Raw genomic sequence first — 23,214 nt, 5'->3', positions numbered from 1 at the left:
TTGAGATTTACCATCCTACAGTTTATGTTTAGGAGGATGGAACTACTGAACTTGCTTCAAAAAGCCCAAACTCCCAAACATAAGACATTCTTTTCTATATTCAGAAGTTAAGTGATTAGGGTGGAATTTAACTTTTCAGTTCCCTGTGAACAGATGTTATTTTTAGCATCAAGTGTACATAGTAGGCACCATCATGCAGGGGTCAGTCAGCGTTTGCATGTGAGAGCAAATGGGGATGCGGATGGGGGTTGGCAGGTACTCCAGGTAAGTTTAGTTTTTGCCTGGCTTCAAGCCCCTGGTGAAGACTGTCAGCCTTCGGAGTCTCACCAACACCTTTATGCAAATTCCCACCAAAGTCAAGGGGGCTGAGTGGAGGGACAATCTCATTCCTCACCTCCTTCACCTGCCAGGTCCCTCACATTGAGCTTCTGGCTTTTTATGGAAGAGGGGGTGTGCTGTGCTCTTTGTTTTGGTTTTTAAAGGTATTATTTTAGTTGCTTAAATAAGCAAATAAAAACATTCCCCCAAAGGATTGAAACTTGTTGGGTTTATTTCTTTCTGGAGTTTGTGCATTTACATATATCATATATGTATTTTAAATCCTTCACTATTTTGCATGATTTCTATTACATAAAAACCATTTAAATGCAATAAATTCTGTTGTTGTAAAACAACAAATTATCCCCAACTTACAAAAACACAGGAACAATTACATTCATGAACATTTGCACAATAGAGAGATGTATCATATATGTTATGGCGTCTGTACAGCTCAGGCGACTCACTTGTCTGCACAGGGTAAGTTTACTTCAACAGTGAAATAGGGTCATCTGTATATACAACTATTTTAACAAAAATAAAGCAACTGTAAAATGTAAACTTAATTTCCAAAATATTCTTTAAACGCTTTAACAATATCCACATAAATTACCATTCCATTCAAAAGCTAACCACCATAAATGCTATAATTTTCCAGGAGATGGTACTTCTTGAGCGGCGGGTGAGGAGGAGGACCAGGCTGCCAGCCCACTATTCAGTACCACCATCTCACCGGAGTCTGCCCACCCGGCGGTCTGGCCACCGCAGAGGAGTAGCCTGCTCTTCGGTCCTGACTACTTTCATGGTTTGCAAGGCCAGGTGGCACCAGGCCTGCAGTGAAACTGAAATGACAGGTGGAGAGAACTCTGAAGGTAAAGGATGTCCCACACTGCCCATCAGTTTGAGCCACGGTAAAGGTAATAAACTACCACAAAGGAATTAAAGGATACAAACTACCACCCTCCCACCTCCCACCAGGAGCCAAGGCTGGCAGTGCCAGCTCTCCACTGTGTGGGTTTGTTCTGGAAACGGGCTCCTGAAGCCTGAGGTAGGAGATAATGTCCCGGGCATTAAGGCTTCCCCAGTGGCTCTCGTCTGGACTAAGCAGGACTGCCAGGCCCTACAGCGTTCCTGGGCCCTTCCCACAGAAATGAAGCGGCACCCATCTCCAGGAACCTGGGGGCTTCAGTCAGAGAATTTTTTAAATACCTTGTCATGTGTCACCCCTGGACTCCGTCACTGTCAGAGTCGGCATCTTGCCTCAGCGGGGTCAACTCATTAAGACAACTGAGTTCCTGATGCTGGAGAAGCAGCATGTGGACCCCAGGATGCGCTTGCTGCTCAGCAGAAGCCCTGGTGGGGTGAAGGCCAGGGAGACGCCCCAGGCTGCAGAGAATGGTCTTGGCCCCACGGCGCCCCGGCCCGGCTCAGAGGGTGGGGCCTCAGGCCTGCACTGCCGTCTGCCAGCTCTGTGGCTGGGACTCCCCAGGACTGTCCAAAGCGGGCTCACAGGGGAACCGGAAGCGAGACTCCAAGATTCTCTCCATGAACCATCATTTCAGGAACTGAAGGTAAGAACACGACCAGTGAGAGTGTGGCTCTGCCCAGCACAGGGAGGCGTGCTGGGTGCCTTCCCATTTCTATCCTCAAGGTTGGCGCTGATGGAAAAGTGCCTAACTGCTCAGTGCGTTTCGGTCTCAGCTCGTGCACATGAGCCTTCTAGAAGGTTCCCTGGCCACTGGAGGAAGCACCCCAGACACTGGAGCGTGGCTGCCTGTGAATTACAAGGAAGCCTTCAGGTTGGTGGCCAGAAGATGGGATCTGTGCCTTTCACTTATTTGTTAAAATGCAATGCATCTCAGAGTTGCATATGGAGCTCAACTCTTCCCTGCCTTGGAGAACATTCCTGTGATGTTTCCCACCACCCATGTTCATCACCTCTTTGGAAAACCCTGGCCCTTGTGTGTCTCAAGTGTGTATAACCTAAAACATTCACTATGTACACATGTGTGCAAGCATATGTATACTCGGGGGAGGCTCAGATGGTGGGCCTTTCCCCTTCACACCTAAGGGGACAGTGAACTGGCCCTGAATTGCTCAGGAGTGTCTGCCCCACAGGGAAGGCAACCAGTTCACACCCGGCCCCCAACCCCCGACTTCAATTCGGTCTTATCAGTCTTGCTCCTACAGCTTAAAAAAAGTGTCCTAATGGCATTACAAATCGACGTGCACACACACTCTAGAGTGGATATTATTATCTGTGTCAAATGGTTAACCTGGCTTTATAACCTACATGGCTTTATATTAAAAGTCCAAACGTATCAATGATTAAGGCCCAAAACAAAACTTTGTATTTTTGTTGCTCCTTTTGTCTGTGATTTATAAATCAAATGGATGTTTTTGCAAATCACTATAATTCTTAGAAGAAAACACATTCTTGCAGAAAAAGACCCTGCTGATCAGCCACAGAGCCAGTTCACCGCACGTCAAGAACAAACAGGAAATATGATGTATTTGCAAAAATAGTTTGAGACTATAGAGTTAATGAGAACAAACTCAAGAGTAATTACCAACACCCGACTGCAGCCGGGAGCTGAAGATGAGTTCTTCCTCCACAGCCCCAGTTCTCGGGCAGATATACAGGACAGGCCACTGCACTCAGCCACATACTCCCACACACTCTGCTGCTGCTTTAAATAAACCAAACATGCTGGTTAATAAAGTTTCAATCTCTAGTTATCTATTTACACACTAAGATAAGCAGTAAGGTCAAACAGCTAAGGCCAATGGCTCTTCTTTGGGGAGATGCAGGAAGAGACCTAAGTATAAAAATATTAAACAAAGTTTTAAGCTGGCCTGTAGCCTGTCCTACAATCCTTTGACCTGTGACACTAGATGCTAATTTGTGCAACTGCGAACCTAGAATACAGTACCTGATCTTGGGAAGCCCTGATATGCATTAGCAGTGCAGTATTTCTGCAAAGTACAGGAGGCGGTGCTAGGAGTGGTTTGACCTACTGGAAGATAGACACAGGTACACAGACAATAGGTGGGTACTTAATTCTTCTGAGAGCTCTATTTTTCTGGACTAATTACAACAATAAAGAACGTGTGCTTTAAAGCAACACATTTTGTAATAAGCCCCAAATTGTCAGTTTGACTATATTTAAGTGCTGTTAATACTGAGTCACTAAGACTGCACAGACGGCCCATTTTCTCCTCTTTCTGTACATCCCAAGACAAAATGAGCCACACCGGGGTCTTGTACACAGTACACTGACAGAGTTTCAAAGCTCAGTCATTTCTGCCCTGGTGAGTCAAAGCTCAAAGATGGGATTTGCTAGCATAAACCCTTACTATTAAAAAATTTCATCAAAATATCATTTGAATTTAAGTTTAATAAAACAGTACCACTATTTATACTCTCAATAACTATATCATATGCTCAATCCTATGAGGTTTTTACTTGCTTTTCATGTCACACTTGTTATTAAGGACAAAAATAAATTTGATGTACATATTCCAGACTGATATATGATGTACACATCAGTACATGTACATACACACAACTATAAATGCCCACAAACACAACATTGGCAGAGGACAGGAAGCATTTCTTTGATGCCTGATGGACTATCTATATGAATATTCTCTAAATGCCTGCAGTACTACAGATACACGTATAAATTACAATGGAGGAGCCAAAGAGACTTAAGGACACCTACTGTATATACACTATTTAACTTGCAATATTTTCTTGCCATTGCATTCAAGTCAGCCAACTGTCATGTAGATCCGAGTATTCACGGACCTTGTCTCTGTGAAGGCCTCTGTCTGAATGCAGCGGGCCAGCTACTAAGCAGAAGGCTACCCCCTTGGGTTTTGGGTACTATGGGTGCAAATGGGGACTGGCAATGACTTTGGACATTAGTCTCCCTTTTTAGAGTAAGACATTGAAAAGGATCTGGTAGGAGAAGCAGGGACAGAGCGCCTCCTGTCACCTGTTGGGTTATTTGTGGCAAACTACTGATCTTTAACATCCTCTGAGGTGACTTAAGGTGTAAGATGTCACAGGCTGGCGGGGACATCTGTGGACCCGGGGCAGACTATGGCTGCCTGGGAGGAGAACTGGCCAGAAAGCTGTGCAGCAAGGTGGGCCCAGGCATCATCTGCCTACGACACTGCCTGTCAGTCACGCAGATGTTCTCTGAGAAAAGTGGACACCACTTCACCCCCAGGCTGCACCATCTGTCACCACCAAGAAGCCACTGTCCACAAGACCTAGGATGCCACCTTGTTTCTGTGACAGTGCTGATTTTACAACAGGAAAAAATTCTGTCCTTGGAGAAGAGAAGTGAATATTCACTGACGCAGAGGTGGCAACCACCCTGCTGGAAACCTGCCCAGGTCCACAGAAGCTAAGCCACAGAGCTGTGGACCCACAGGACTAGGGAATGCCTTGGGAGTACAGGCTGAGAGCAGCTGGACGATGACTATGAGGGAAAACACCAAAGGAACTCGATTCCAGTGCCAACTACCCCCAAGAAAGACTTGATAGTAAGACAGTGGAAAAGCTTCTCTGAGGCCACTTTCTTTTCCAATTGCCCATGGTTAGGGATAAAGGCAGAGAAGAGGTGCAGCTCGTGGCCAAAGCAGGCCGCACCTTAACTAAGAACATTCTTCCAGGCTCCTGGTCTGAGGGAGGGGCAGGGCCAGGGCAGAAATCTGCCTAACAGAGCCCTGGGCAGCAAAGGCCTCCCTCCCAGCTGCTCACAGAACTTTTTCTCCAGCCTCTGGAAGTTTGGCCCAGTGGCGAAATACCAACTCAGGAGCTCCACCCCAGCCTGGCCTGGAATGCCAGCCAATCTCCCTCTTCCAGAACTGCCTCCCCCACTCACTCTGGCGAGGAGCCTAGGACTCGGTCCTCGCCGTCTGACTGAGGGTGACAGCCAGAGAAGCACAGAGGGCCCTGCACAGCTGCTCTCAGTCCTCACTGAGGAGCAACAGAGAAACTTGCACGTAATCCAGACCTGGTGTTCCAGGCAGAGGGCTCTCCCACGTGGGAGCTTTACTGGGATTCATTAAAATGCATAGAAGTATTACTTGGGTTAATTAGGCATTGCCAAAAGTTTGCAAAATGATGTTTTTAAAAAGCATACCTCAAATAATATCTATGGCTTGGCAATAAGACAAGAATTTTGCATGCTCCTAAGTAAGTTTTGATTGCTAACTAGGAATTCCTGACACCTCCCTATAAAAGTCAACTCTGAGAGAAGGTGGGGTGCAAACGCTGAAACAAAGACTTTCCCCTTCTATGGAAAATTTTTCAACAAGACTATTACCAAGGTATTTTGGTGACTGTTGAGATCTTAAATACTGAAAACGAACACTGAGTATGTTTATGGGAAGAGGAAAGAGGACTACCCCATGGAGAGAAACCCTCGTGGCCCCCGCCTGAGGGATGGGTGAGGAGGGGTGGGGCCGAGTACCTTCACTAGGAGGGGCGGGGGCTTCACGCTGAGACCTGGGCAGCAGGCGGAGCAGGTGTAGGTACTGTGGGGACGGGATGGCCACAGAGCACTTGTGGTTGGCTATGGGCAAGATTCTCAGAGTCCAGTTAAACCAGGGCCCTTTCCTTTTACAGGAAGAGCCTGTGGCCTGCTAGGTGCCCTGACAACAGACAGTGGTCCTTCAGGGGCCCCAGGGGGAGGTGCCCCCAGCGTGTCCCCTATGGATGGACACCACTATACCAGGGCGATCTGTGGTCCTGGCTCACAAATAAGCTCAGCAGCTGTTTTTAAAGTAAAATGATGCAAACATTAACGCACAGCTTCAGTGCCCTTCTCACCCAATCAGTGCCCATCTCTACAAGTCTCCAGAGATGACCTTGGCGAGTCACATGCCAGGTCAGGGCTGCAGGCGCTGGTGCTGACCGCATCCCCAGGACGACTTTGAGTGTCGGAGACGCGGCAGTGAGGCACCGCTGCACATTCACACACCGCCAGTGAGACACAGAGGTGCCCACACCGGGTGCATGCATGGAGACATATCATGCTTGTCAGGGATGGTTATCTTTCTTCAGCTCCTGCAGATCGGGGACGACCTGGTCTAGGTACCCTTCTCTCCTTTCCTTAGGGTAAATCCCTAAGGCAGAACACAAACAAGCCGACGGTTCAGATTCTAGGAAGAAAGATGATTCCCTTATGGAAATCTTGGATTCAGTCAGAAGGTGCAAAAATGAATCAGGTACACGGGCCACGTTGGGACCAGCTATTTGTTCCCCAGTTTTGAAACATAGAGTGTTAGAGTTTTTCAAAGATATGGCGAAATACTTATCACCAAGCAAGTAGCTACAACCTGACAGAAGGGTTTCTCTTTTCTGGGCACCAGTAAATAATGGCATTTCTATAAACAAAGAAAGTAAATGCTAATAAATAATCCTGTATTTAAATACCAGTACATCAGAACAATATGCCACTGGAAACTGCACGGTTCAAAACAGGCTTTCTCTGGCCCCCCAGGACCATGCCGTCCGGGCAGAGTCCCTGAGTCTTTGATCATAGTACCTTTACCGAACAACAAAGCAGACCCGGAGCAAACGTCCTTGGGAGGGAAAAGGGTTCCAAGCGACTCTGGTTATGGCGGTGTGCGGATGGCAGCGCCAGGCCCACGAGTCTTCCAGGTTTCCACTCAGAAGGTTCCAGCTCCTCGTGATCCATCTGTGCTCTCTCTTCTCTACAAGAGCATGCGCCCTTTATCACCCTGCGTGTCAAAGGGACTGCTACTGGGACACACGCGTGACTAGAAGGGTAACAGAAGGATTCTGAGTACATGTAGGAAAAGCTGGGTAGGAGCAGAGTGAAGCGCTGTCGGAGAGACTGAGGCGAGAGTAAACCCGGTCCCTCTGCATATGCGATCACGCATTCCTCGGCTTTCCACTCACTGCTTGTGCTTTTGGATGTAAAGAATCAGTATCCCATTGTCAGACAACTGCAGTCCCTTTTCCTCTGTTACTTTGTCTTGATTAAAGGAAGAACAGCAGGGGTTCCATTTTCAACACTATTTTCTTAGGAAGACCCCTGGAGTCTTACAACCATGCTTATATATATGTAAAAGGACCTAATTCCACAATAGCAGGGTATTGACGGGAGAGATGATTCTGGATTCCTAGTCTAGACCCTGTGGGGCCCAGGTAACACTTTTCCACTGCCACAGGCCCTGCCCGTCAGTCATCGCCACCGCCCGTCAGAGAACAAAACGACCCTGCTTTCATCTCTCCTCGACCTTCCATGGCAAGGGGACCCCACGTCCCCTTCTTCCTTGGCTGGGACGGAATCAACACTTCCAGCACGCTGATGCCCCTCCCCGGCTCAGAGACCCCGATGCCCTGCCCTGCCTCTGGCAGGGTGGGGTTCCCCGTGACGGGCCCTGCGCGCATGGCCGCCGCAGTGGGGCCCCCTGACTCCCAGGCTGTACCTCATACTCGACCTTCTATGAGAGCACAGCCCCACCTCTGTGACTGGGCAGGATTCACATGTAAAGGCTCACGTTAACTCTGGCTAGAGTTGACTCAACTACAAAGTTTGTCCAGTTAAATGTTTCACAATGATTGAATTGTTTAAACCTTAAAGAAAAGTGTGACAGCTGATTGGAGGAAACATAAAACAACTGAGCAGAGTGCAAACGATAGAAAACTGCAGGGGAAGTGAGACACAATTCGTTCTGAAGTCATGATCCCCTCCCCCTCACAGAAAAAGGTGCATTAGCGATCAAGTAGCAAAAACCATCAGAGCAAAGGAATCCAGAGCAAAGAGACAGTCGGTAGAGAAACTAACAAAAATATACAATAAAAAAGGTTACTAATGCACCGTTTAGTCACAGACTTTTTTAAATATATTCACGGGTTTACCAGAAGGACCTTGAAAAACTGTTTTGCTCCATGACCAGCACTTCCTGGTCCCAGGGGAGCTCTAAGTGACCTTTGGCTTAATGCTTGGCGTCCCTGGCCGGTGATCTTTCCGCTCCGACACGTTGCGCTTCACCTTGGCTGTGATGGGCGCTGAGTCCGGGTTCAGCGAGGGGCTGGAGTGGGACTTCTTCAGGCTGGTGGCCTCGCTCCCCCTGCTGTGCAGCAGCTCCCTGCCTCCTTCCCTCAGGAGGCGGACGTAAATGTCATAGCGGGTTTTCTGCAGGGAAAGCACAACTGCATATGAGTTTCTGATGCTTTTCTCAAATTCCTGTTTTCATCATCAACTATCTACTGAGTATCTATTGCTTCAGACAGCTCCGTGACTCTCCCGCCAAGGGTGACTCTTTCTTCAGAAGAATGAGAACACTGCGACGATGTCTTTTTCTCTAACCCTGATGGGTGCTGTTTTGTTTTGTTTTCTTTAAAGTTTCTATCTTTAAAGTTTCTATCTTTAAAGTTTTCTTTAAAGTTTCTGATGGGTGCTGTTTTGTTTTGTTTTCTTTAAAGTTTCTATTTAAAGTTTTCTTTAAAGTTTCTATTTAAAGTTTCTATTTCTTTAAAGTTTCTAAATTGCAAATTACAGACAGGTTTCAGATTCTTGGTTTGATAGATTCTAGTCAAAGTAAGTCTTTCAACACACTGTGTCAACACAGGGAGGATTTAGAGACGGCCTAAAATATTTTATTTCTAAACAAAAGAACATGTCAGTTATAAATTGTCCAAACAAAAGGCGAATTGTGTTATAAATCTTTAAGGGATTTTTTTAGTCAGATTAAGATTCTTCTTATCTCAGTTTTAAGTCAGTAATTATGAAGCTGAAGATCCTCGAAGCTATTCTTTTAAGTTGTTTTATCCGCAAGTAGGGAAGAGTGGCTGGTCACTAAGCTGGCTCTGGGCTTGGCCAGTATCTGTGTGGGGGCACCAAGCTGCGCTCCGTGGTGTTGGTGCATTACAGAGGCCTGTGTGCCGACTTTAGGTCACTGAAACAATAACCACAGGCAATGGGTACACTATGATCCCTGTTGTACAGTGAAGGCAACAAAGGCAGGGAGGAATCCGAAGTTGGAGGTAATGAAAAGGTGAAGCTGGGTTGAACTCAGGAAATCTGACTCCAGAACCCATGTGCACTTAGCTGTACTTCCTCCCTGGGTATGAAAATGTATAAAGAAATGTATATTTTAGTATAACACCCTGACAGACACTGTTGGTTTGGCCAATCAAAAGCCATTGTCAACCCTCTCATCTCCTACAAGGGTTGACAAAACCCAAATACCTACTTCCTAGTCCTTTGTGTGGCCAAGGTGGGGGCCATGCGATATTCTAGCCAATGAGGTGTGTAAGGAGACGTGCATGGGGGATTCTGGGGAAGCGATGTGCCTCTGATAAAGGGGCGGGCTGTAGAGGAGAGGCCATCTGCTAGGCCACCACTCTCCCTTCTTCCTCAACAGGCATGTGATTCCTAACCCTGTACTGTGACCCAGGGCAGCAGGCACCAGGCTGGAAGGACACCATGCTAAGCCTAAGGACAGAAGGAAAGACAGAAGGAGCCCGGTTCTTGACACAGAGAGCCGGACCCAGCTCTCCCATTCCCCACTACCTCTGAAGACCATGTTGAGGATGAATGGGAAGTAAACATCCTTAAGGATAAAGCCACTTCCTCAAACTGTTACTTGCACTGGAAGCATTACTAATTACCAATTTTAATAAAGAAGTGAAAAAGTTACAGAACAAAATAAGCTTGTCTGAGAAGGCTACATACGGGTTTAATAAGGACACCTGCTAATCAAATATGTCATCAGTATCACTCATCAGTCTATCTATCAGTGAAACCAGGGGGCTGACCTGGAGAGCAACCCAGCAGCACAGTGCTAGAGTCCTATCCATCTGTGAACAGAGGCATGGAGTGAACAGACACCAAGGGTGAACTAAAGTAGACTCGGGGGCTATTAAGGGAGCAGGGTCTATGCCCCTTCTCTGCATTCTGTCAATCATAAACATCCTGGATGAATGCCCACTGCCTGAAACCCAGTGGATTTGCTTAGTGAATAACCTCAGCAACCAAGTGTATACAGCCAGATGTGAGTTACAACAGCTTTAGCCAATCAGGATCTTTCAAAACAACTCAGGTAAGCCCCCTCAGAGCTCCCCTTTTTGCTTCTAAAACCTTAAGCTCTTCCCCTCTGCAGAGCAGACAGTGGGGTTGCCTCCCAAGGCTATGTTCCTGGATTGCAATCCCTGAGACCCCAGATACACGCAACTGACTGTTTTATACTTTGTCTTTTTTTGGTTGACACATTCTAGGAATTTATTACTTAATCTGTCTCTAACCTGCGTGGTAGCAAGATCAAAAGGCAGAGAAGAACTATTCCCAGTATGAACAAGACTTAGTAAAATGATCTGAAGGCAGTTTAAGAATAGACCCAGGAAGTCAGTGAAGTGCTTACTGTTCCAAGAAGCTGGGGCAGTCATGCAGTGGGAGGTGTGCAGAGGCCAATCTGAGATGGCTCGAAAGTGGACAAAAAGGCAGAGGGTGATGGGGCCTATTTTCAACTGACCTTTGAAGAAACTGACACTACAGGGAAAATTCTGGAGAACACATGAAGGCCACCATTTCAACCACTCAGTCTACCACTCCAGCTGCTAAGCTGTTGTCTTGAAAATGCATCAGTATGTCAATCAACAAACAAAAGGCACAGCATGGAGGAGTGGCAGATAGGAGTCCTTAGAGGAAAAGACAAAGCAAAGCAAAGGTAGAAAGGAGGCCAGGAAATGGGCAGTGCTCGGTGGTTGTTAAGGAAAACAAGGAAAAGGCTTTATGAACTTCCACATGGCTGTGCTCCATTTCTGAGTTAGCAAGCGGACAGGGACAGAGCCCCCTACACCCATTGCCAAAGCTTTGCTTTTTACCCTTTCCTGAAACCAAAGCAAGTGCCTCTGCAAAATTTTTTTGGAAAACTTATCTTGACCTCAGAACTATTCATGAGAACTACATTCAGGCACGCCCTTCAGGGATTAGAGACCTATCCGAGCACATGCATCTGTCCAGGGCCTCTGGGGCCAAAGACGACTGCGTCTGCGTGAAGAAGAACAGCTGTGCACGGGGCCTTGAAGAGCACCGGGAACAAGCACGACCGCAGAGGTCCCTCCCTGGTGCCCCGCTGGGCCTCCTGCTTAGGGAGAGGGAGGGCCTTGCTTCTTCCTCCCTTTCACAGAAGACATGATTCTTACCTTTTTTTTAGACCAAGTGTGAAACTTAAGTTTTAAGTTAAAGCTGGTGTGTACGGAAAAGCAAAGAAACAGGAGGAAATGTATTTATAAATCACTTCAAAAAATATCTGATGGTGATCATGTTCAAAAGGTCAGTCTTGGCCAAAGCAGCCTCTCTCCTGCAAACAGAGCTGTGATTTTCATTGAGGATGTCAGTGTGCCGGAGAGGAATCATAGTTTAACCCTTGCCCCTTGGTAGTCAGCCCTGTAGCCAGGCAGCCTGGATTTGGCCAAACACATAAGTAGAAGTCAACTAGGGTATTTTTGTGGAAGCAGCTCCTGTTACCCTGATAACAGGTGGTAGACCAAATGTCTGGAGCTGTGGCAGCCATTTTGGGGCCACAAAACAAAAAGCATGAAAACAGAAAAGCCAGTGTGCTAGGGACAGCAGCAAATCAGAAATTTAGGAATGACGTACATTCTTGATGGCAACACCAGCAGGCGGTAACCACCAACTTCCATTTTCCTTATGTGAGATAAGGAATGTTTATACTGTTTAAACACTTAGCCAAGTTCTCTGTTATTTGCAGCCCAAAGCATTTTTCACCAGAAATGGTCAACACTCATTAGTGAGCTTCGTCTTGCTCATTAAAAAAAACAAAAACCCAACTGAGTTGTATATGCACCTCCTGTCTTAATTTTATTTAAGAAAAAATATGCTTGATTTAATAGGCTTTGGAGTGAGTAACTTTGTCAGGTCTTCTCTGAATAGTCAACAAATTATTGATAGACATTATTCCACTACAGGCCAATTAATGGCTATTTTATGATTTGCATTCATAGTTTTATATCAATTGCTTAATCTCTGTGGGAGCCGGATTCTTCCCTGTAAGCCTACAACATGCAGGGAATCTAAGAGATTCTAAAATGAAGTAAATGTAAGCCTACAACACGCAGGGAATCTAAGAGATTCTAAAATGAAGTAAAAATAGAGAGCTCTATGCTGGATTTGGGGAATAACTACTTTCTTAGTACTTATGGAGCAGGCTCAAGAGACTTCCGACATCCCGAGGAAGAGGGCTGTCTGCTGCAGGTGATGGGAGCGCAGGTTGGCCTGGCTCAGAAGAGCTTCTCATCTGCAGCGACAAATCCTTCCCTGCCCGAAATCCTTAAAATGGCCCAGAAGTCCCTAACCTCCCAGCCCCATCTCACCCCCGGGGTCCTTGCTGCGCGGTCGTGGCCTCCGGGCTGACCTTGAGGGTGGCAGACGCTCCTGCCGAGGGCCCTGTCCCTGCGGTGTCCCTGCCTAGCCCAACGCGCTTCCTGGCTCCCCGCCTCCTTCTTTGCCAGTCCAACACCCCCTTGCGTGAGGCCTGTCCTCCCTGCCACCGGAAGCTGCGCCACTGCTCCCCGCCTCTCCCCGCCTCCCTTTTCTCGAGTCAGCACCTCTCAGCATCTGCCTGGAGTTGTATCAGGGAGGAACCTTGTTTACGTCACCCCGCCAGCACTAGCATGTGCCTGCAGGGGCGGAGGGCTTTGCTTTTGTTTGCTAACAGACAGCACCCAGCACACACTGCACGAACGTTTGTTGAAGGTATGAATGGAAAGAAGGGACAAATGTGAGAAAAAAATTCTCATAACTAGTAGGAAACATATTTTGAACTCCCAATATGGCAAATTCTAGAAAAATATAAAAATAACATGGATACAGACGTGGAGATAGGTGCCTAATAAGTTCCTAAGTCAGTAAAGTAACCCTTGGGAACATGCTACCTTCAGGATTCCCCTTTTCCTACAGTTTCCACAGACACCCTGAAGCCTGGCCCTGGGTGGCAGTGAAGAGCTCGGGAGTCACCACCCAGCAAAGCCTGGTGTATGTTCTCTGCACAGCCACAGCCACTTGGAGACACCACACCTGGCAGTCCCTGCCCAGGCACTGAAGGGCAGGCTGGCTTTAAGTAATTCATACCTTAGCTTTGGTGTTCAAAAAAGAGAGACATCATTTCTGAGTATGTCTTATATAGCAGTAAATGAAGACCACATTTTATCACCCGCTCTGAGGTTAAAAACAAAGTGAGCGACTGGACTGCTGTGTGTGGAGTATGGTGGCCCTCTGGTTGGGGAGTTACTGGGTCTCATTCTCCCGTGGAGAGCAGCTCCTACATCTACCTTCTAACAAAAGCATCCATTAAAAAGACAAGGATTTGTCAGTGTCCATTTAAATCTGAATTCCTGGCCTGTTCACTTCACCTGCAATTTACTGGTGGGCGGCCAGAGTCACATTTACCTTTGAGAAAACAGCACTGAGCTGAGAGTCCAGGCTCCGGGTCAGAGACAGTGTGTGTGCCTGTGGGGACCCCCAGGGGGGCCTGCTGCTGACACTGGACAAATGATGACAACACTGACGCCTTGTACCTTTGCTATGACAAGGATATTCATGACCAGATGGTAAAAAGGGAAGAAGGAACAAAGAACCGAAATGATTTAATTCCTATGATTCCTTGCCACCAAGTAATCGCGATGCAAGAATCAGAAGAGCTCCAGAGGGGGCATATCAAGAAAGAGCTGGGATGTGAAAACCAGGGTGTGAGGGGCACAGGGCAGCAGAGAAAAGGCCTCCCTGGTCGGGGGCCTGGTGCGCACACCGCCAGTGACACACCAGTTCGCTGCTGTTTCCTGACTCGGCCCTCACTCTCTGCTATGCCGCCCTTTCAGGTATGTGTGTTTTTCGTTAAGAGTGAAGAGAATCTGAATGTGCCTCAGGGACCAGTTGCTGCCTTTGGTCATGTTATTAGAGATTGTATCTTAACTCTGCTGATTCATTCCCAGATGAATTCTAAAAAATTCAGAGTGGCCTGCTCAGCTTCCTTCCTCAGGGATGCTCCAGCTGTGTGGCTAGCTTCTAGCGGTGTGACTGTACACTCTGATTCTAACAGAAGAGCAGCCCGAGATGGGATTTTTTAAAACCAAATCTACATCCAGCAGCTACTCTCTGCAGACAAGAATGTGAGCACTTTTCATGGCTTGTCCGCTCAGCTGGCTTCCTCCCTTCCTTTCCTTCCTAGGATTTCCTATTTCCATGAAGCCTTTGGACCAAGAGCCGAAAACAATTCAAATGCATAACAGCTTCTTTTTCTACTAAAATAAAACTCTTTCTTCACTTTTTATTATTTATTTGCTATATTAATTAATTACATTGGCCTTCAACTTAAAGCTATACTGTAAAAATACTACTCAAAAATATAAGATTGAAATTCTACCAACCAACTTTTCAGACCACAAAGGTATAAAATTAGAGATAAATAGTACAAAGAAAGCAAAAAGGCTCACAAACACATGGAGGCTTAACAACATGCTCCTAAATAATCAATGGATCAATGACCAAATCAAAATAGAGATCAAGCAATATATTGAAACAAATGACAACAGCACAAAGCCCCAACTTCTGTGGGACGCAGCAAAAGCAGTCTTAAGAGGAAAGTATATAGCAATCCAGGCAGATTTAAAGAAGGAAGAATAATCCCAAATGAATAGTCTAAAGACACAATTATTGAAATTGGAAAAAGAAGAACAAATGAGGCCTAAAGTCAGCAGAAGGAGGGACACAATAAAGATCAGAGAAGAAATAAATAAAATTGAGAAGAATAAAACAATAGAAAGAAATCAATGAAACCAAGAGCTGGTTCTTTGAGAAAATAAACAAAATAGATAAGCCCCTAGCCAGACTTAAAAAAGAAAAAGAGAATCTACATACATCAACAGAATCAGAAATCACAAAGGAAAAATCATGACGGACCCCACAGAAATACAAAGAATTATTAGAGAATACTACAAAAAACTATATGCTAATAAGCTGGAAAACCTAGAAGAAATGGACAACTTCCTAGAAAAATACAACCTTCCAAGACTGACCAAGGAAGAAACAGAAAATCTAAACAGACCAATTACCAGCAAAGAAATTGAATCAGTAATCAAAAATCTACCCAAGATTTCACTGGATATGGCTGGTAATTGTAGGTCTGTTTTTGTTATGTATCTGTATCCCTATTCTGTTAATTTGTGTACGCAATTTAATTAGTAGTTTGTTAAAACCTATACATGCTTATGTTACTCTACAAGATATGTCAAAGAAATAATCAATCTTCCCATGTTTTGTTCCGTCTGCTACTTCTATAGCTTTTCTTCTTCCTTTCTAATTACAACCCTTTAGTAGAAATTGCGCCTCATATAAAAAATTACCGAGTATCATAATTCTTCCAAGTGGTAAAGATACCTCAAGACAAATGCTGGGCATAGAAGCCACAGGGCATAAATCTGAAAAGAAGTAAGAAGCTAACCTTTTCAAAGAATATTGCTTCTCTCCCACTTACCAACTTTACATTTCCCTGTATGGCCCCGGAAGACGACCGGTTAGCCAGAGACGGGTAAGAATCCTCAAGGGAGGAACAACCTAAGACAGGCACAGTTGCAGGGGACCATCAGGTGAGAAATTGGGGATCAACAGAGGTGAGGCTTAGAACCTCACCCCCCCTGTTTTGAGAGAAATCTTCTGCATCCGTGGATGTTTTGTTGCCCTTGTCTAGCTTGGATTAATACTTAGTCTATAGGCACAGACCTGATCATCTACATTTGCCCTCTTACAGCACTAAATTATGTCTTCTACCTTTATCTACCTACCACTTCAGCATTTTATTTAAAATAATAATAATAATAAGGGAGAAATGTGGGATTCAAATATAAATCAAGTATAAAAATCAAATGAATAATCATATCTGACTTGATTGTTTATAGTTCATGATGTGTGATCAAAACCTAAAGCTTCTGTGATATGATTGTCCTTGCACTGTTCACCATGTAAGAACTTATTCACTATGTAAGAACTTGTTCACTATGTAAGAATTTGTTCGTTATGCTTCAGAAGATTGGAGACTGTTGAGAATTAGGCTTGGGGTTGATTAATGATTGTGCATTGAGTCCCCTATACAGAATTTTATTGTTGTTAACAACCATTTGATCAATAAATATGAGAGATACCCTCTCAAAAAAAACAAACAAACAACATCTACCCAAGAGCAAAACTCCTGGGCCAGATGGATTTACCGTGGAGTTTTATTAGATATACAAAGAAGACATAATACCCATTCTCCTTAAAGTTTTCCAAAAAATAGAAGAAGAGGGAATACTTCCAGACTCATTCTATGAAGCCAGTATCACCCTAATACCAAAACCAGGCAAAGACCACACAAAAAAAGAAAATTACAGAAAAATATCCCTGATGAACATAGATGCAAAACTACTCAACAAAATATTAGCAAACCGAATTCAAAAGTACATCAAGAGGATCATACACCATGATCAAGTGGGATTCATCTCAGGGATGCAAGGATGGTACAACATTCGAAATCCATCAACATCATCCACCACATAAACAAAAAAAAGGACAAAAATCACATGATCATCTCCATAGATGCTGAAAAAGCATTTGACAAAAATTCAACATCCATTCATGATAAAAACTCTCAGCAAAATGGATATACAGGGCAAGTACCTCAACATAATAAAGGCCATATATGAAAAACCCACAGCCAACAACAGTGAGAAGCTGAAAGTATTTCCTCTAAGATTGGGAACAAGACAGGGATGCCCACTCTCCCCACTGTTACTCAACATAGCACTGGAGGTCCTAGCCATGGCAATTAGACAAAACAAAGAAATACAAGGAATCCACATCAGTAAAGAAGAAGTCAAAACTGTCAATATTTGCAGATGACATGATATTGTACATAGAAAACCCTAAAGACTCCATCCCAAAACTACTAGAACTGATATTGGAATACAGCAAAGTTGCAGGATACAAAATTAACACACAGAAATCTGAGGCTTTCCTATACACTAAGATTGAACTAATAGAAAGAGAAACCAGGAAAGCAATTCCATTCACAATTGTGTAAAAAAAAAAAAAATACCTAGGAATAAACCTAACCAAGGAAGTGAAAGACCTATACCCTGAAAACTACAAGACATTCTTAAGAGAAATTAAAGAGGACACTAACAAATGGAAACTCATCCCATGCTCTTGGCTAGGAAGAATTAATATCATCAAAATGGCCATCCTGCCCAAAGCAATATACAGACTTGATGCAATCCTTATCAAATTACCAACAGCATTCTTCAATTAACTGGAACAAGTAGTTCTAAAATTCATATGGAACCACCAAAGACCCTGAATAGCCAAAGCAATCCTGAGAAGGAAGAATAAAGTGGGAGGGATCTCGCTCCTCAACTTCAAGCTCTACTACAAAGCCATAGTAATCAAGACAATTTGGTACTGGCACAAGAACAGAGCCACAGAACAGTGGAACAGAATAGAGTCTCCAGAGATTAACCCAAACATATATGGTCAATTCATATATGATAAAGGAGCCATGGACATACAATGGGGAAATGACAGTCTCTTCAACAGATGGTGTTGGCAAAACTGGACAGCTACATGTAAGAGAATGAAACTGGATCACTGTCTAACCCCATACACAAAAGTAAATTCAAAATGGATCAAAGACCTGAATGTAAGTCATGAAACCATAAAACTCTTGGAAAAAACATAAGCAAAAATCTCATGGACATAAACATGAATGACTTCTTCATGAACATATCTCCCCGGGCAAGGGAAACAAAAGCAAAAATGAACAGGTGGGACTATATCAAGCTGAAAAGCTTCTGTACAGCAAAGGACACCACCAATAGAACAAAAAGGCATCTACAATATGGTAGAATATATTCATAAATGACAGATCCGATAAAGGGTTGACATCCAAAATATATAAAGAGCTCATGCACCTCAACAAACAAAAAGCAAATAATCCAATTAAAACATGGGTAGAGGAGCTGAACAGACAGTTCTCTAAAGAAGAAATTCAGATGGCCAACAGACACATGGAAAGATGCTCCACATCGCTAATCATCAGAGAAATGCAAATTAAAACCACAATGAGATATCACCTCACACCAGTAAGGATCGCCATCATCCTAAAGACAAACAACAGCAAATGCTGGTGAGGTTGTGGAGAAAGGGGAACCCTCCTACACTGCTGGTGGGAATGTAAATTAGTTCAACCATTGACCCAGTTCATACCATTTGACCCAGGAATCCCACTCCTAGGAATTTACCCTAAGAATGCAGCAGCCCAGTTTGAAAAAGACAGATGCACCCCTATGTTTATCGCAGCACTATTTACAATAGACAAGAAATGGAAGCAACCTAAGTGTCCATCAGTAGATGAATGGATAAAGAAGATGTGGTACATACACACAATGGAATATTATTCAGCCGTAAGAAGAAAATGAATCCTACCATTTGCAACAACATGGAGGGAGCTCGAGGGTGTTATGCTGAGTGAAATAAGCCAGGCGGAGAAAGACAAGTACCAAATGATTTCACTCATATATGGAGTATAACAACAAAGGAAAAACTGAAGGAACAAAACAGCAGCAGAATCACAGAACCCAAGAAAGGACTAACAGTTACCAAAGGGAAAGGGACTGGGGAGGATGGGTGGGAAGGGAGGGATAAGGGGGTGGGGAGAAGAAAGGGGCCTTATGATTAGCATGTATAATGTGTGGGGGGCACGGGGAGGGCTGTGCAACACAGAGAAGACAAGTAGTGATTCTACAGCATCTTACTACGCTGATGGACAGTGACTGTAATGGGGTATGTGGGGGGGACTTGGTGAAGGGGGGAGTCTAGTAAACATAATGTTCCTCATGTAATTGTAGATTAATGATACCAAATATATATATATATATATGACAAAAAGTGCCCTTTAACTAGCAGCAATGCCTACTAACTAGGAGGGAATAGAGAATACCATGTCTAAGGCCAAGCAAGCTGCTGCTTAGGCTGCATGTTATCTGCTTGCTGAAAAATCCCACAACTATTGATAATTATTTGAAAAGAAGTTGAATCTCATTCACATATAAATGTGCATGCATCTGACTAAGCTGTTTCTTTTCTCCTGAGCCCTGCATACATACCATCGTTTATTTCATTTACTAGTGCACTATCTCCTTCTGACCTGATAGGTGAATGGCAGTTCTAACTCGGTACTGCCATTTGCATTCTGACCTCACTGCTTGAGCAATCAAACCCTGAATACATTTCTTCCGGACCTTTCCCCTTCTCACGCAGGCACGGGAGAAGGCCATCTGACAAGGAAATGAGAAGAAAACCAATAATGTCATGGCCACAGCACAACACATTTTGCTCCTAGATTTCTGCACTGGGAAACAAAGAAACGACACAATAAAAAGAAGCAAACAAGATGAGCAGCTCCTAAGGTGGGTGCTGCTCCACCTTGGCCTGTCGTGTCCCGGACACTCCGGACTGTGACACGCTTCCTGTGCAGGGACCTCTCCCTGACCAGTGGGCCACCACTGCCTGCTAACTTCAGGAAGCAACCACAGTCAAAACTGAGCCTTTTCCAAGTACTATCAAGCTATGCTACACTTATATTTTTTAAATAAACTTTTAATCCCCGTCCCATGCTACTGTACCCAGATCAGGCAGGCTTCTGCATGCAGAGTGACTCACTGTGAAAATATAGGAAACATACATTTTCAGTTTAGAGCATGTATTCGTGGCTTTCTGGGACAACCTGAGGAAGCGTGAATGCAATTCCTTCTTTTCAGTCTACCTTTTGGCTCTATTGCTTCTAAATGAACTTTGTGACTTCAATTAAAACCAAGAAAGTTACAATAAAAAGCTTAGTTTTGTGTAGTAATATAAGCACCTGGCAGCCAGGACTGACCAGGCACATCCCCTTGGGTGTGTTTACCTTTGCAGGGCACCTTTGATGCCTACGTGGAGAACAGGACTTGGGTTGCTAAGGAGGGTACCCCTGGTTCCTGCTGAGAAACAATTTTTAAAACACAGCTTTCTCCTTTCCATGTAGTTTCTCTAGCTCTCTAAACCTTTCTGTAAACCTAGTCTGTATTAATATCCAGATTTTTATCTTTTTAAAATTTGAACTCAAAGCTTACTTAGAGAATAGTACACATTTTGTTTTCTAGATGGGAAATTCCAGAAATGCTTTGTTCCAACCTGCCAATGGCACAATCCTGCAAAGTGCTGTCACCCCCAGGACTCCTGGCTCTGTGGGTCCAGTGATGCTGACTTCCAAGGGCCCCTCCTTGAACGATCTTGTGTGAAGGCTTTGACAACTGCCAAATATAAAATTAACTAAGAAAGAAAGTTCACCCTGATGGGATTATGGGGTTAAAACGTTTGTTATTCAGCAAAATGGAAAAACAAACTGTGCACTGAAACACAGGGATAGGAAGTTTCTCCACATCTAGTATCAGTAGTCTGAGCTATGGCAATATGATTTACCTGGGTAAGACGCTAAATTTAATTCTGTGGAATAAAAGTTTGCCTCTGACTAAATTTTTCTATATGGAACGTACATCTAAAACAAAATGTTAGATTGTTATGACAAGATTTTTATATAGCTCATGCTCTTGATCTTTCAGTTTATATCGTTAATGCTTCTGACTGTACTGGGACACCCTGAACTCACGAGGAACCCTCAGAAGCACGTTCCTGGGGCTCCTGTCTGTCATGGCCTCACAGCTCCAGAAGGGCCAATGTCGCTCAGGAGGGGGCAGGACCAGTCCTTCCAGGAAATCAAAGTAATTTTTAAAGTAGGGTTCGAGGAGCCTTTGAAGGACCTTCCAACTGCCTTCCCTGCAGTGTCCTGGGATATTTCATCCCCAAGATTTCTTAGTTGCTTTTGAGCTTAAAGCAGTTTTACACCTCGTGTGCTTGCAGTTCCACTGGCCCTTTAAGTGAGGAGAGCCGTGACTGCCATCTTCCGGGTTGTGTCCCGTTCACGCCTGGCTTTGTAAGGCATCTTCCCACCGCTGAGCCAGAGCACTGGGTCCCTGTCCTCCCCCGATCCCCATCTAGAGCTCCCCATGGGAGGAGGAGGGGATGGGGCCACCTCCCCCATGACCCCTGCCGACTCTCTAAGTGAGTGAGGGTCATTCGGAAGCAAGAGGGAAGATGACACAGTACTGATTCTCGGGAGGGAGAGGCGAACCCATAAAACCAGCTGTGAGGTATTTTGTTCACAGTTTTGCCAAAAGCCAGACCTGATCCAGGGAGAACCCCGCTGTGGAGGGCCCTGCACGCTCCTCGGTGTGTGGGAGCACGTGCCCCGAGGTGAGTGCTCCCACGGAAGCCGATGCCATGGGCGGGCTGACTTCTGATGGTGGCTGAGCTGAGAGCTCCTGCAGCAGACATCTCTTGGCTTTTGAAAACATTTCTGGTCCTTCTAAGTCTGATGAGTAATTTTGAAGCAGATGTACCTATGGAACCTCAATAGCCTGCCTGCCCCCAAAGCCTCTTTGTGTCAGAGCAGCTGCTTGAGCAAAAGAATTTTGAAGACTCTTTCATCGAAAGCATATGGATTCTTCTAGAAAACAATAAGAAGAAACTCAGTGGAGACAGAGATTAAGTACTCTTATTTTAGGGAGTGCTAAGAAGGTGAAACAGAACAACACCTCTTTCATTGTTCTCTGGGCAGAGTTAGGCCAGAGGAGAGTCCGGCAACCTGTCAGGTGGGGAGTGTCAGTGGCCAGAGGGTCAGGGGGAGCCAAGGAGGGGGAGAGCCACACAGTTCGCACAGCAACTTCCGTTATAAAAAAATTTTTTTTTAAATTGAAATCTAGTTGGCATATACTACTACTTTCAGGTGTACAACATACTGATTCAACATTTATGGATACAGATTTACAAAACGCTCACCACGGTGTGTCGTTACCTTGTCACCATACCAAGCGATGACAATAGTACTGACTATATTCCCTGGGGTCCTTTCATCTCCATGACCACTTATTTTACAATTGGAAGTTTGTACCTCTTAATCCCCTTCACCCATTTCACCCATCCCCTCACCTCTTCCCCCCACATGGCAGCCACCAGTCTGTTCTCTGTGTCCATCAGTCTGATTTCTGGTTATTTGTTCATTTGTTTTGGTTTTTAGATTCCACATGTAAGTGAAGTCATATGGTATTTATCTTTTTTTGTCTGACTGACTTCACTCAGCATCATCCCCTCTAGGTCTGCACATGCTGTTACAAATGGCAGGATTTCTTTCTATGGCTGAGTAATATTCCATCATATATCTGTACCACATCTTCTTTATCCATTCATCTGTCAATGGACACTTGGGTTACTTTCATATCCTGGCTATTGTAAATAATGCTGAAATGAACATAAGGGTGGATCTCTTTTAGAATTTGTGTTTTTGTTTTCTTTGTTGTTGCTCAGCCTTCAAACATTAATGTATGTTTTACAGGTATGGGCCTCAGTTTCTTGGCCATAAACATGGCCAAGAATCATATGGTATTTCTATTTTTAGTTTTCTGAGAACCCTCCATAATGTCTTCCAAAGTGACTGCCTTGTGAAGGAAATGTCTTTGGGCTGCTCTTGTCTCTCATGTTACTGGTACGAAAGGCAAACTGAAGGCTACAGCCAATGTCAGTCACACCAGAAGAGCCTCCTCTTCACTGTGTCTCTACCCAGACGTAATAATCAAAAACTAATCCACTGGTACAGCACAGACCCTGGTACATCAGACAGGCGCCACCTGCAGCCCCTGTGGCGTCTTACAGGACCATGGCCACGGCAGTTCGCTGCCACCTCTTAAATTAAGCAACCGGT

The 23,214-nt window shown here is 44.8% G+C and overlaps 1 protein-coding gene across 9 annotated transcripts in view; it reads right to left on the bottom strand.

The window, feature by feature from the left end:
• Positions 1-527: 527 nt before the first annotated feature.
• Positions 528-23,214, bottom strand: part of PSD3 (pleckstrin and Sec7 domain containing 3) — a 476,158-nt gene continuing 453,471 nt past the window's right edge. For all 9 annotated transcript variants that reach the window (XM_057505252.1, XM_036896299.2, XM_057505254.1 and 6 more), the window contains one exon: positions 528-8,504. In XM_057505252.1, coding sequence (XP_057361235.1) covers positions 8,289-8,504 — 216 coding nt within the window. In that variant the 3' untranslated portion in view covers positions 528-8,288. The remainder of the gene's footprint in view (positions 8,505-23,214) is intronic.

The sequence above is a fragment of the Manis pentadactyla genome, chromosome 7, assembly GCF_030020395.1.
Source record: "Manis pentadactyla isolate mManPen7 chromosome 7, mManPen7.hap1, whole genome shotgun sequence".
NCBI lineage: Eukaryota > Metazoa > Chordata > Mammalia > Pholidota > Manidae > Manis > Manis pentadactyla.
This window is presented reverse-complemented; position numbering and strand designations above follow the sequence as displayed.